Source organism: Spea bombifrons, chromosome 7 (assembly GCF_027358695.1).
Source record: "Spea bombifrons isolate aSpeBom1 chromosome 7, aSpeBom1.2.pri, whole genome shotgun sequence".
NCBI lineage: Eukaryota > Metazoa > Chordata > Amphibia > Anura > Pelobatidae > Spea > Spea bombifrons.
Window position 1 is genome coordinate 13461123 of NC_071093.1, and position 16492 is coordinate 13477614.

A 16492-nucleotide genomic window follows, 5' to 3' on the forward strand; every position below is an offset into this window, starting at 1 on the left:
TAAGTCTTAGTATGTATCTTTAACTGCCATTATTGTGGCAGGGCAAGTAGCCTAAACCCTGGCTATGAGTGCGAACGATGGGCTAAGAGCTTTCTTCTCCTGCAGCGGGTGTTGGAAGTGTCATTATAGACTCTTCCATGGACAAGTATCTGTAAAATACAAGCTAGTTCAAGGGATCTGTGGCCCAGTCTGACTTAGTTTATGAGCCAGATCATGTACTAGACCTTTGCTTTCGGATTCATGAATTTTGGCAATTTCATGCATTCGCATGAATCTCCTATAAAAAGGACGGCCCTCAACAAAGCAAAATAATTGGCAAACCTCTGAAATTTCTGAATGATTTGTTTAGGGTGTAACTGAGTCAATCCCTCCCTCTCACACATTTTCTGGGATATTTGCCAGTTGATTAGAAGATATTACTTTTGTTGGGGGTCACGCAAACTTAAACAAGCTGCGATTAGCATTTTCGTAATGGTTCAGATTCAAACACCTGTTAAGCATTTGTGGGTCCAATAAACTTTGGTGCTGCTTATTAACTATTAGCAAATGCAAACTCCCCAAGAAACAATTTGGGCCAGGATGCAAGAGGTTACATACAACAAAAGGAGAAAAGAGCTATGGTTAACCATTGCAATACCAGATATATCTGTAATGGAAAAAAATCCTGCCTCAGATACCTCTAAAACTAAATTTATATAAGTTATATAAACACCAACTTTCAACAGAGAGGTGCAAAGATGATGAAAAGAAAAAGTAAAAATCTCAGGGGTTCTGTTGACCTCAGGCTTCTACCGATTTCCCAAAAACAGTGGCTTGAATAGAAAACGAATGTCTCCCTCGGCTGTCATAAAATACACACATCATGTATTTATCCCATTGGTCATCTCATCTCCTAGGTATTTGTGTCTTATTACTAGAGCACCCCCTGGAAAATACAGTGAATCAGAAGCAACCCTAATAATTTGATTAAACAGTTAAAGTATAGACTGTGAGTAACCAACACATTGAATCAACTTTTCAGCAACTGTTAACTGGTTACATGAAATAACTGAATTTGAGCTCCATGTAACAACAACCGGTCCTAAATAAAATAAGTCAAAGGCAGCTTGCCATAATCGATGAAAAAATGATATCAATACATTTTGCAGAATAATGTAATGTATGCCTGACCATTGTGCACATCTCACCCACAACTACAGGTAACATTTGTTGGGTTTATTGCTGCCAAAGGAAGGTCAACCAGTCATTTAACCAAAGGGTTTACATACTTGTTCTAGTCTGCACTGCGAATGTTTACATGTGTGTTCAATAAAAACATGAAAATGACCGATATATGCAGAAATACAGGTAATGCCAAAGGGTTCGCATACTTTCCCCTGCAACCTATTTGCTAACATATTCCACAGTGCTGTGCGCAATGGGATAACACAGTGAACACTCTACATAACACACTAAGTTAGTTCTTACATTTAAATGTGTGTTTGCCCTAGCAAACAATGGGCTTGAAAAGTATTCTTATTCTAAATGGTTATCAATAGGTGACAAAATCACATAAAAAAGTGTTTAAGTGAAGCCATGTCATTAACCATACCCTTAAATGAAACTGTCCCTCTTTGGCCATTAGAAATGTTGCTTGTTATGGTATTACATTTTTATATATTAATGCATAATGAGGCTGCTAATTATTTCCCCTGTATATTTAGGGACAAGATATTTTCTTTTATTATGACAGTCCAGGCAGCTGAATTTTGACTTGTAGAACATCTCTATCAATAGCATTTACTGGATGCATATTTATTTTATAATTATGCAGTGACGTCAGGATGCTAGTTTAGCCCTCTAATTCTACTATGATATCACAACAAACAAGCGTGTAAAATACAAAGTTTGACAAGTAGGTACTTTTTTACCACCTGGTTAATTTTCTATTCACATTATCATGACTGGTTCACCTTTAAGTGAGGATTATGCATGCCTTGGCACATTAACAATGTCTGACTCCCAAGCATTCACCAAGTGCTATAAGTGAGCAGCTGCAGCGGTATCAAATAATAAATAACTATATTTAGTAAATTCTGCGTAGCAGGATTATACCAGTCATAGAGATACTAGCACGGACCGCAACATTCCTTGAACTGCTGCCCGACATAAGCACCCAAACATTCTGTTCTCTTGTAAAGGTCACATGAAAAGTTCATAAGAACTCATGAACTAAGCTAACTGGTCCACAAGAAGCAAGACCCAAATGAACCCAAAACAGTGATCCGTTATTTTACATGTATTAATCACACTATAACGTAAACAGAAATCTCTCAAACGCAAAATCTCTCAAATCCTCACTTCATGGTGATGCAGTATTCCTTTGACATCTGAACAGTACTGACCATCAGCCTTTCACGTACCTTTTTATTGCCACTCATGTGGAAGATCCCAATATTTACTGAGCATCCCGGTGCTATAAGAGTGTGCCGTAGGGACATACTCATCATTTACTTGCACGACAATACATTACTTTGTGCATTAGCTGACCAATATCAGGAGCAATTTTGCAACGTCTTATTCTATCCACAGCTCATATCTTAGATAGTTGGTTTTATATAATTCTCAGCATGAATATGCTATGATGACGCTATTATTACCGTCATAACAAGTAAAATCTGTAATTATTGATAAGTGTAAAGATATGTTGGAGAGTAGTTCAACAAAAAAACAGACAAAGCTCAAAAGGACGCTGCATCTATCATATGATAGTAATGCATGTTGAGGCATTCAGCAACACCGAAAACTGCAGCAGGGGCAAAGTCTGGTCGCTCCCCCCGAGCATCATCGCACGCCATATTAAATAGGACGCCCGCCACCTGCTTTAAAAAGACGTTAGAAGGTGATGAACGTTCACCTCCTAAGCTTAAAGAGCGCCGCAATAGCGAGGCATCCAGTGACACTGACTGCTCAGAATGAGGTCTCTCGTAAGATGGCGGCGCTCATTAAAAAAAATAAACACGTTCCCAAGAGGGTCTCTCCAGACCCACCTGAGTACTCAGGTAGCGCATACAACCATGAAAGTCAATGGAGCTCAGCATACTAATCACATTGTATAATAATATATATGTTTCTAGTTTGCAAAAATGTATGGTTTCATGGGGTAAATTGAATTGGCCAGGTTATAAGATGTACCAAATAGGTCATGGGCACACACTGGTCAAAATTACCAAAAATGAGCACCATGGGCTGTAAATTCATGCCTAAAGTGAAATGTGTGAAAAAAAAATAAATAAAAAAAAGCCACAAAGTTTGTTAGTTTTACCACCAAGACCACCACCTGGTTAAAATACAAGCATTTAAATTACCCTGGGGTGTCTAGTTTAAAAAAAAATATGATCTGATGGGGTAAATTGAATTGGTGGGCTTCTAAAATGTCCCAAATAACACATGGGGCAGGATGAACAGATGTCAACTCCCCCCCCCAAAAAAACAATTCACACCTTCCAAAAGTGACACTTTACCCAAACAACTTGACAAACCTATGCATGGGTGGTATCATTGTACTCAGATGTTGCCGAACACATATTGAGGTGTTGTTTGAGAGTGACATATACCAGGAGCGGTAAATTCATACGTTAATTAACTTGCAAAAATTAAAAAACACAAAAAAACATTGTCTTTCTAAACCCAGGACAGATATTAAAATCTATTTAGCAGTTTGTTTTCCATTAGCTTTTGTAGATAAATAAAAGATTTTTCAAATGAAAGTCAGAAAGTATTTTTGTAACCATATTTTATATATATTTTTTTTTATAGTAAATTTGAGGGTATGATCAAAATAATGGTATCTAAAAAGCCCTTGTGCTGAAAAATAATAAAACTTGTGTGGGTACACTAAATGAGAAAGAAGAAAATTACAGCTAAACATGAGCACCACAACAGCTCTATCCTTAATCAGTAGTTATATTCAGCAACTTTTTTAAAATATATATATTTCTTAAAATGTCATCTTTCTACACACAAAAGTAAACAAAATTACAAAATAGAGACCTTATTCTTTCCATGCCAAGGATAGCTTTACAAACATATTCCCTATAATATTTAGGATAAATTGATTTTACAGAAAATGAAAAGGTTGTGTAATATATAACAAGCAAATATACTTTAGTGTGCTGCAAACATACAACCAATCACAATCTAGTTGAATTTAAAACAAGTTTTATTTTTGTAGGCAGTGTAGTAGTTTTTGTAGGAACATGTTCTGCTTTCCATAGATTCCTGTCACTTCACTTTCTTCCTGCCATGATTTTTAAATACTGCAGTGCGTTGTGGGCAGCATCGTTGTGGGCATTGCCGCATGAAATTCCCGTTCCATGGCACACTGTGACAGGATTCGTGGACAGTTCTGCAAGACACTGGTACTGGCCATTGACGCTCAGCTCCTCTGAAAAGATTACAAGCGACATGGAAAAGAAAATATGTACCATACATACCAATACTCATAAATCAATAACACAGGAATTATGTTCCTTTAAGTATTTTTCAAGAATATGCCAATGATAAAAAAGACACAGTCTTATCAGGCATGGTACAACCATTTTAAATATTTCTATTAATACAATATTCTTAAATGAAATAAACAGATGCCTTCATAGGGATGTGAAGGGGAAGGGGAAGGGTCAGCAGAGGAAAAAAGAAGCTCTGGGTTTCTCCCACCTGCAGCTTTTCAATACAATACCACCCTGTAATACAACTTGTTTTTGTCTCAGTCCTCCTCTTGCTCAATGACTTTTTCATCCAATTAATCTCAAGTGCCTTTTTCTTGGCAAATAAAATGAATGCTATTGGTTTCTTTTTTGTATTCACTTTGGAAATCACAGTACAGCAGCTTAAGCTTGCTAACTGATACAGGCTTGACCCTATATTCATAGAGCAGATAACTGTGTTACAGTCAAACATGTATCTTGCAATACTATCCCAGTCATGGTGCCGTAGACCAGTATATTTTAAAAGGGCCGTACTGAAAATAAAACTGGGGAGCAAGCCCTATGGAATCACAAATGTACTGTAATAAACCCTAAAGATATATCGTGTTGGTTAAAGTCTATAACCACTGTAGGGTTTCCACTCAATACTGTTGATGTCAACAATTGTCCACCAGTCATTGCTTTACAATAAAAAACTGGGAGATATTTATTTAGGTCAGTCTTCAACGTTAGTAACGTAAAACCTAAAACCAGGCTTGGGTTGGAAGTAGAGCTATTCCTGTAAAAAATATTGAATTTAATAAAATACCCCAAGAACAACTACTCACCTATATCTAAATAGGAAATATGAAATCCCTGCTCATCTGCAATCTCACCAAGCACCTTCACATAATCAGTGTTGGGAATGCTTAACGGGCTTCTTTTCAACAAGTTTATTTTATCTCCAGAAGATTTTTTCAGGCTTTCCCAAGTGCATTCAAGATTGTTTCCAATTACCTTTTCCTAAAATTGAGATTATATATTATAAACCAAACAGAAAGGCATGCTGCCCAATGACTCAAAATCAATATCACATTAGTTAACTTTCATAGTTGTTTTAATTTATTTTTTTACCCCTGTCATGAGTGTGATGGGAGTGCACATGGCCAGTTAGGTACAGGTGTCCCAGGAATTGGCATCAGGGAGGCACAAACAGTAAATGTTAACCCCTTGTTGACAATTGATGGTCCAGACACGTCACATGAAAACAAACTGTTAACGACAACTGACGTGCCAGGACCGTCATGACTTCTAACGGGTGCAGAAAGTGATCTACGTTTGCTTTCTGCACCCAAAGGTGTTGCTGTAATGCCTCGACGTCAGCATCAGTCGGTTTTAAGAGAGTTTCATTTCAATGATGTGGCTGAATTGCCTTGATAGCGAGGCATTCCGCGACACCGAACACTCACCCCAGGATGGCGCGTCCTGTAAACAAAAATAAGTTGAAATGAGTTCTCACGAGGGTCTGGAGAGACTGCACTGGCAGGTTGTATACAGGTACTGCATACAATCATGCAAGTCAATGGAGCCCAGCTTTCTAATTACAATGTAATTATTAAAATACATGTAAAAAAATAAAATAAAAAAATGGTAACATGTAAAACTTATTTCCCACTGATGTCACCATCAGGGGAACCTTCCAGTCCCAAAAATATTTTAATAAAAGCCCCCCCCCCCAAAAAAAAATATATATAAAGATATTTTTATGAGTAAGTCCTAAAATTAGCGCTTTATTATCTCACTGGTATGTTAAATGTCCATGAATGATTTTACTGGGTAAATTGAATTGGCCGGATTCAACAATGTCCCAATTAACACACGGAGAAGGATGACCACGTCTAATTTCCAATTTGAAAAATGCACACGTCCCAAATATGGCTTTTTAGTCCCCAGACAAACCCATGCATGTGGAGTATCACTGTACTCAGGAGATGTTGCTGAACTCATACAGCGACATATACCAGGACCTATAAATTCATAGTTAAACACAACATGTGTGGGAAAAATACACACAAAAAATACTACTGCAAACTTTGACAAAGGCTGATGGTAGGGGAAGAGTTAAAATACCAGCATTTGAAATATACTGGGGTGTCTAGTCTTCAAAAATATATGGTTTTATAAGACACACTGAATTGGCCGGGCTCAAAGATGTACCAAATAGGCCATGGGCAATGGCTCACCAAATGTCAAAGTTCAACTTTGAAAAAAGCACATACCCCAATTGCAGCCCTTTTGCACCAAAACAGCCAGGCATACTCATGCATGGGTGGTATCACTGTACCCATGAAATCTTACTGAACACATATAGGGGTGTTGTGTGACCGTGACATATGCCAGGACCTGTTAATTCATACATGAAGTAAAATGTGTGTGAAACAAAAACGCAAAATAATGACTACCACAAAGTTTGACAAAGACTGGTGGAAGAATTAGCGCATGGAAAAAGTTAAAATACTAGCATTTGAAATACCCTGGGGTGTCTAGTCTTCAAAAACATATGGTTTGATGGGGTAAATTGCATTGGCCAGCTTCAAATATACCCGAAATAGCAAACGGGGGAAGAATTACCAGATTTGGAGAAAATGGTTTTGAAATAGCAAAACACTACCTGTACTTATTGCCCCATAACGTGCAGAAAAAAGCAAAAAAAAAACATTGGGTATTTCTAAACTCAGGACAAACAATAGAATCCATTTAGCAGGTTTTTTCATTAGCCTTTATAGATGAGTAAAAGATTTTTCAAGTAAAAGTCAGAAAAAGTTATGTTTTCTCAATTGTTCCATATTTTATACTTTTTTTTTATATAGTAAATTAGAATCAATCAAAATAATGACATATCAAGAAAGCCCTTCTTGTCCTGAAAAGAAACAACTTATGACTTGTGTGGGTTCAGTAAACGGGAAAGAAGAAAATTACAGCTAAACACTGAGCACCGCAGGAATGTTAGATCAGCCATTTTCACGAAGGGGTTAAAGGGACACTCCAGTGTCCCAGGAAGCCACCTAAACAATGAAAGCTTATGAAAAGTAATGTGTAAGAACTTTCATAGGAATTATTCATAGGGAGAAACAGCAGCTCCCCATTTGTTCATTTGTTGTGTTGTTTGTATGCCAATATGAATCTTTAAATCTCGGTTTTATAATTCCCATTTGATGCGTGCCACATAAAAGCCTATGTGCATCAACAATAAAGCGTTTGTCTTCTTAACCCCTTTAACCATGTTTTGGTGGGATACACAGCTTCACATTATTACATTAATGCAGCAGCAAACAGCAACACAGTCTCCCTGGGACACTATAGCCAAGATTTAACTCTTGCAACCCCCACACACACTAATACATCCATGGTTATCTTCAGTAACAGACTATAACTGAAATAATATAGTGACTCAAAAATACTAATGCACAAAATATGTATAAACATGAACAATAATAGGGCCTTATAGCGTATACTTACCAAGGAACTAATATCCTCAGGAGGAATGGCTTTCAATTTGGAAAGTATTTTCTCAGCAGCAATCCTCTTTGCCACCTTTTTGGATATACCAGAACCTGTAGAGATAGAAAAATTAACTCAATCTAAAAAGCCATAAAATGGGACGGCGTTCAATATTAACCGCTAAAAGGTTCCGGATACTGGGATGATTTGAGATCAATACACGTAGTTGCATTAATCTAAAGTTATGGTTCAAGCCTATCCACTATCACATGTGGATAACATCGTGCACAGGGGTCTGTGTATAAGAGTTTCTTCTGTAGGTACAGTACAAGCATTATCTCCACCACTTGCAGACACTAGAGGTAAACAAAAAGTGTTCAAAAGGCAAAAGAGGAAGCGAGTAAAACTAAACGGTTAAAAATCTAGCAATGACTGAGTAACTTATTAATCAAGCATTGTAGGAACAAATGTATACAAATCTATGTCACTAAATTAAATATAATCCTAGTTCAGCAATACCTACCAGTCTCTACCAAGTTTTCCACTTTGCAGCTTATAGTAAACTCATTTTTGGCAGTAGATTCCGATTCCTGCGCAACACAATACTCAGGAAGTCTCCATCCCTTCTGTACTGCAAGCTCCTAATATGAGGGGAAATAAATAAAGTTCTGCTTTAGGTAAGGATCCAAGGTAAATGAGTAAAGTTCAGGTTTATACTGTGATTTTCAGGACAAAGGGAAGTCTAACAGAGGTTGACTTGAGTTGGGTGGCAAATGAAATTGTTTTTGGTGCTAACTAGGAAAAAAGAGACAAAATAGAAATCGGCAAATGTTTTTGTAGAAAATCGGAGATGCGGCAGAAATAATTAACAATAAATGAATGAATAATGGGAGGCGGTGAGTCTGCAGCCAAGTCATTCAGAAGTATATGCACACTGTCTGTGCTGTAGCCTACAACCTAGACACTAGTCAGGCAAAGGTGTCAATATCAATGAAATGAGGGGTTTAGCATCTCAGTATAGTAGAATGTTTATATATCTATATACCAGAAAAATAAACTATGATATATATATATATAAATACACACATATATATATATATATATATATATATATATATATATATATATATATATATATATACACACACACACACCGTATTTGCCCGATTATAAGACGACCCCCCAAAATCTGAATATTAATTTATGACAAAAAAAGAAAAAGCCTGAATATAAGATGACCCTATAGGAAAAAAGTTTTACCGGTAAATGTTAATTCATCTAAACTATTTAAACTTTTTTTTTTTCTTTTCAATAAAAGCTACGATTGAGAAAAATACTTTTTTTCATTTCCTTTTATTTTCCAACCTGCCCCCCAGTTATGCACATCTGCCCCCAGGCCTACCCAGAAATGCCTTATACCCCCTATATGCCACTGTGCCCCATGATATGCCTTTTGACCCCCTATGTGCCACTTTGCCTCCAGAAATGCCTTATGCCCCCTATTTAACTCCCCCCCCAACTGCCTACTGGCATGTAGTCGGGGCAGCAGGTAGATGTCTACGCGACCCGCGTAGGCAACTTCCGCTGCAGCCAGAAGGAGGTGTGGTTAGCAGCGGGGGTTGTCTGCGTCCATCGCGCATAGACCCTCCGGCAGTCAGAGAGAAGGGTAAGACAGGAGGATCCAGGTCCTCTGCAGCGCTGCAGGGGATCTGGATCTTAGTCAGACCTATTTGATGTCTGATTAGGAGACGACCCCGATTATAAGCATTTGCTCTGGAAAAAACCTTGTCTTATAATTGAGCAAATACGGTATACATATATATATATATATATATATATATATATATATATATATACATACACACCTACCTACCTGTAATGTACCAATCGGATTGCCTTGAAGTTGATTGGGTTGTTTACAGGCATCCTGAATTATGTGGTCAGTCGTAGGCAACCTTTATTGTACAGACGGAAACAAAATCACAATGTAAACACAAACCGTTTGGTATGCAGTGTGTGCTGTAAACTAGATACAATCTGGTAAACATATCTACAGAACCTATACACACTACAGTTTGTCATACCAGACAAGGGAGTGTCAGTTCCAGCTTAATATCCACATTAGGAAAAAACTGTGTATTATTTAGAATGACTGCGCACTGTAACCAGATGGGCTGTTTTTTTAGGTTTGAGGACTATAGCACACTGTTACACTTTTTTTGTGGTTAAAATTACACAGGTTTCTCTTATTACCCATACAGGATCTGTCTAAAATACCAACTGCCTTCAGGGAACATAATTTGGAACCATTTCCATAATTACAAAATGAAGTCAACACATTCTTAGACCCGGGCACACTTGAGTGCTCAGAGAAATGAGACACTACACTGGATGCCTCGTGGGTATCAGAAATAAGAACCAGCTAAAACTGACCTTGAAGTGTGGTGTATTATACCTTTAAAAATGCTTCTTGGTCAGTGCAATTTTGGGCACCAGTATGAAAAAAGGACATACTGGAAATAGAAAGGGTTCAGAGAATGATTAAAGGAATGGAAAATTCCAGCTATGAAGAAAAACTGTCCATATTGAAATTGTTTTCTCTGGAGAAAAGTCTTCTATGGCGATATGATAGACCTTTACAAGTATGTTCAAGTTCAATAAAGAGATCTTTTGGGGGGATCTCTTTATAAAGAAAGGAGCTTTCAGAGGCAAATCAACTGTGGAATAGAGAGCATTTGAATGTTTTTCTAGATATGAAATGCATGGAGGGTTACCACAAGTAAAAGTAGATAAGGTAATGTTGATTTCCTTAGAATGAAGGAGGATTTTTTTTTTCACTTTAAAATTATATCACTTCACAGTGGGTTTTTTTGCCATAGAGAACAGTGCTTGTACTAGGTCATCACTTACAGCACGCTTTTGTCTCCTCTCAGTATATTCAATGCAGACTCTGCAGCTTTATGTTTTGCGATTTTCTTGCTTTGCCCTTCCCCTAAAAGAAAATGAGCATGGCATAAATGTGTGTTTTAGGGCAGCACTATACAATGTCATCTATAGTGTCAACTTATTAATTGGGTAATGTTAATTGAGAATCTCTGGGAGCTGCATCACTGAGGGGTGAACAAAATATATACCACCAGAGTTGTTCAAGAGTATCCAATTAGAAGGTTATTGGATTGTATGCGTTCATCAATTACAGTATTAATAACAAATACTGACATCTATAGTACAGTAATATATATATATATGTATATATATGTATATATATCTCTATATCTATAGTAGCCCATGTTATTTTACATACCTGTGGAAGATATATCCCCGATAGAGACCTTGAAGGTGAAACTGGGGTGATGTGCTTGACCCTCTGCTTTTTCAAAGGTATAAATTGGGGGTTTGCCACACTTCATTCCATATTCGTGCAGCAGCTGGATTGGAGTCTTGCATGGATTACCTGAAATTGGTTTGTTTGAGCTGTGCAGGGAAGGAAAGTAGAGAAAACCAGTGTGATCGTTGTTATTTATAATTTAAAGACCATCACCACATACCATTATACCGAGTAACCTACAGGTTCCCTCATAACAAACAAATAATGCAAAAGGAAAGTAGCAACCACTTCATTAAAACATTATACCATCTATAAAAATAAATTAACCCATTATAAGTCAAAATCAAAGTGGGCTTAAAGAAAATTTAATCCTCAGATTTACCCCATCTATTAAATCGTCTTCTAAGAAGAAGAACACAAGCCCTACATTTAAGTATTAAGTTGGAGGACAATGGTTTCTATTTTACAGAAGTCATTATGAGATTTGTCAAAACATAAAGAAATCAATCCCACGAGTAAGAAGTATTATTGTCCTGTTTGGTGCGTCCTTTTGGGTGAGTGTGAAGAAGAAACAAACAAACAAACAATGTCACTCTGGAGGGGTTGTGGGAGAAAGGGATGAAGGGTTGAGTGGCATCAACGAATGAAAAAGGAATGAAACAGCAGCCAAGGATACTTGGAGGAAGACATGATACCTCATAGTCAGACCTAGTTGAGGTCTGATTATAAGATGACCCCGATTATAAGACGAGGGGTATTTTTCAGAGCATTTTCTCTGGAAAAAACCTTGTCTTATAATCGAGCAAATACGGTACTTATATATTGAACTAGATATTAAATAGGGGTATCTACAGCATCAACAAATCAACCCATCCGGCTGCAGCCAAGATGGAAACGCCCCACAAGTAAATTCCATAGCCTGGTAAGTTTGACAGGGTCCCTGGGCTCAAAGTGCCTCCAAGATAACATGACAGCACATTAGACAATAAATTAGCCAATTGCTGAGTCTTTGGATTGTTTAATATCTATGGCATCTCTGATAGTTCCTCTATCCTGTCTCTTGTTGTATATTGGATCTAGATGTAGTAGGTTGCAAACCTGTTGGGAAGATTATACCCACCATATTGCACAAGTGTTTGTGTGATGCAGGGTATGGTGAAGAAGGTATGATAGGCAAAATAGGAGATTAGTAAGCATGAACAGGTGTTAAGCATTTTGCATGTTTCGTAAACCGAGGGGGCACTAAATGGAGCAACTTGGGTGGGATGTCTGGAAATGCATCCTTTTACTAGTAACTTAAACGCGTATCGCGCAGATGTTCTCCCCCGGCCCCGCTAGACACCTGGGAGTCTGCATTGGTAAGTCTAGTGGGGGGAGGGTCCATTTCTGGAGGGGGCAGAGTGGCAGCATATCTGGGGAGGGGGCAGAGTGGCATATCTATAAGTAAGGTGCATTAAAATGGCTATTGGTTTTCTGTTTGTATGTAACATATGTTGATTAACTGCATAATAGATACCAAAAATGTTAAAATACACTGTGTTAGTTGGAATACTGTTTTACTATTCCACTAATGTGTATTTTTTTCAAAAAAATCTAAATTTTCCTTAAAAAAGCCTATTATCGAGCCAATACGGTACCATGCTAGAGAGTCCAAAATGTTAATGGGGGTATTCCGCCATGGTAAGAGGGAAGCATTTTTCTCACTTAACAAAAATCAATATATATATAAGTTAACGGAATGGCATTTTTATTAATCTCTCTTTGTCATTCTATTACGGATGTAGCTTGTAACGCACAAAGCAGGCCCACAGCCTCCAAACACGGCAGAAAGTATACTATTAAATAAAATGTGCATTTCAAAATAAAATAAAAAACTCTTCAGAAACCATTACTTTGTATTCTTTTTAAACCTCTACTTAAAATACTCCTACCTGAAGAAATTCTATTGCTGCTCTACTAAAATACATCATTACAATCCACTTAAAACGAAATGGTTCATAATTCTTTCCCTCCCTGTACCAGTAACCCACCGATTTACCATTGCCTTTAATAGGCAAAAGAAACCGAAAATGCGGTCCTATCACCATAGCACTCAATAAAATGGTCCAATCAGCAGGCACGGTCCTTCGGTTGCTATGGTGATAAGAACACTTTTTCAGAGCACTAGAATATTGTTGCTAACCATCAAAGTTTCATGCAAACCAAAGCAGTTTAAAGCTTGACCGTGTATCTATAGCTCGTTATGCATCGCACGGGTTTTACATAAGAGTACAATGCTTCAGGCTTACGTCACCTTGCAGATCTACGTCACATAAAAACAACACAATTCAAAACAAGTAACATCCCAGAAAGTCTTATGATAACAAACCTGCACTACCTGCCAAATATTGCACATGATGAACAGATCGGCAGTAGGTTATATTTAATACAGATATATCCGGTAACAAGAACACTGTGCTGCCGAATAATGACGGTTATCATGATGGTCGGTGCCAATTCCAGATAATGCCACCCCCTGTACCCTGAGAAGTGAAGTGTCATGCATCCTAGTGACAGCAGGCGTGAGTGGGCACTCATCCTCTGTGGGGTGAGGGTACCTGATGGGTTTCTCCTCAGAGTTCCTTTTCGGCGCGGCTGGAATGCCCTCCTGGGACATGGCAGAGGAAGAAGACCCGATCCCCGGGGTTAGAGCCGCGCAAAAAAGGCGCTCTGTCTCCCTGACCCGACAGCCGCAGCTCACACACAGCAGCCAAATACTTCCTGCTACGGCCCTTCGCGAAGGGGAGGAGACATGGGAAAGGGGCGGACCTAAAGAGATTGCGCCGTTAGCTGTCAGCGGAGCGGACGGACTCGGGGAATGTACAGTCTATGGGGGGTGCGAAGAAAGAGGCGAGCTGCGGGCTATGGCCTTTCTATTGCTTTCATTTACATAAGGGGCACCATAAGCTCGGAGAAATATACAGCGCCGATATCTGTCTCCACAATACAAGGCACTGAGGACCATACCAACATAGGGGGGTCCAGAGCCAGATATCAGGAGGGGTATTCACACTAAACACTCATATTAACACACACATACACACAGAAACTCATTGTGACACACACACTCATACTAACACCTTCATCCAGACACTCACACTAACACCTTCATCCAGACACTAGCACAATCAGGCTGTCAGCATTACCATACACACACTAACCCACACATCCAGACACTTGTGTTAACATATAGCCAAACAATAACATGCACAGGCTCTCACAAAAATAACCAGACACACAGACTCTCATACAAACACATACACATCCAGACACACACATTAACAGGGCTGGACTGGGAATAAAATCAGCCCTGGAAACATTTGGAGGCCAACCCCATATAGTTTATCTTGCAGTCGAGCTCTTGTACCCACACGCACCCCTTATACATACCCAAGTCACACACACACACACCAGGACAGGCTCTGCCACACCGACACATCCAAACAAATACCAGGAAAGGCTCTGCCACACCGACACCCAGACACACACACCAGGACAGGCTCTACCACACCGACACAAAAACACACACATACCAGGAGAGGCTCTGCCACACCGACACCCAGACACACACACACCAGGACAGGCTCTACCACACCGACACAAAAACACACACACACACCAGGACAGGCTCTGCCACACTGACACATCCAAATACCAGGAAAGGCTCTGCCACACCGACACCCAGACACACACACACACACAGCAGGACAGGCTCTACCACACCGACACCCAAATACACACACACACAGGGGCGGGCTGGGGCAGGGGGCAATTGCCCCCCAGGCCGCCCGAAATCTAATCTAAACGGCCGCTGGGTGCTGATGCCGCCGGCCGGCGCTACTTTAATACTTTAAAAAAAAAAATTAATATGGCAAGCCGGATTGGCTGCCATATTAAATGCCGGCCAGCGGCCGTATGCGATGGCCGCCAAGTGATGGGAGCAGCGTGAGGGGTGAAAGCTCCGCCCCCTCGCACTCACCTTTCACCCCTCACGCTGCTCCCATCACTATGCGGCCATCAGACTGCTGGAAATCGAATCTAAACGGCCGCTGGGTGCTGATGCTGCCGGCCGGCACTACTTTAATACTTTATTTATTTATTTTTAATATGGCAAGCCGATCCGGCATATTAAATAAATAAAAAAAGGATTAAAGTAGCTCCGGCCGGTGGCATCAGCACCCAGCGGCCGTTTAGATCAGTTTTCCAGCAGTCTGATGGCCGCATAGTGATGGAAGCAGCGTGAGGGGTGAAAGGTGAGTGTGAGGGGGCGGAGCCACTTCACTTGACTTGCCCCCAGGCCTTAGGCTGCCAGCCCTCCCCTGCACACACACCAGGACAGGCTCTGCCACGCAGACACCCAAATACTGTATTTGCTTGATTATAAGACGACCCCCCCAAAATCTGAATATTAATTTAGGAAAAAAGAAAAAGCCTGAATATAAGATGACCTTATAGGGAAAAAGTTTACTAATAAATATTAATGTAAACTATTTTTTCATATTTAATAAAAGCTATGTTTGAGAAAAATATTATTTTGTTTTTATTTCCTTTTATTTGCCAACCTGCCCTCCCCCAGTTATGCACATCTGCCCCCAGAAATGCCTTATACCCTCCTATATGCCACTCTGCCCCATGATATGCCTTTTAACCCCCTATATGCCACTCTGCCTCCAGAAATGCCACTCTGGCATATAGGGGTTAAAAGGCATATCATGGAACAGAGTGGCATATAGGGGGTTAAAAGGCATTTCTGGAGGCAGAGTGGCATATAGGACGTTAAAAGGCATTTCTGGAGGCAGAGTGGCATAAAGGGGGTGAAAAGGCATATCATGGGGCATTCTGCCTCCAGAAGAGCCTTATGCCCCCCATATAACACTCCTCCCCGACCTACCAGTGCTTCTGACTCCCTGGTGTCCGGTGGGGGCAGCGCGTGGAGACCGGCGTTCATGAAGTTAAAGCGGCCGGCGTGTATGCACCGGGCCGGCCAATGGCCGTGCCTCAGCTCTTCATCCCACCCCTTTTAAATCGTGGGACGAAGTGCTGAGGCGCGGCCATTGGGCGGCGCGGTGCGTGCACGCCGTCCGCCTTAATTTCATTAGGCGGAGGCAGCCTGACTGCTGCACGACGGCCACTTTTAATCCTGCTCGCAGCCGCTCAATGGCTGTTTTGAACGCAT

At 39.8% G+C, this 16492-nt stretch overlaps 1 protein-coding gene across 1 annotated transcript; it reads right to left on the bottom strand.

Moving 5' to 3' along the window:
- Positions 1–4183: 4183 nt before the first annotated feature.
- Positions 4184–14054, bottom strand: PRKRA (protein activator of interferon induced protein kinase EIF2AK2). The gene is made up of 8 exons (XM_053471458.1): positions 13875–14054; positions 11254–11423; positions 10860–10941; positions 9823–9904; positions 8473–8590; positions 7968–8062; positions 5297–5471; positions 4184–4426 (listed from the first exon to the last, which is right to left on the bottom strand). Exons 1-8 carry the CDS (start codon positions 13931–13933, stop codon positions 4269–4271), a joined length of 939 nt encoding a protein of 312 aa, XP_053327433.1. The 5' UTR covers positions 13934–14054; the 3' UTR covers positions 4184–4268.
- Between the last annotated feature and the right edge of the window lie 2438 nt (positions 14055–16492).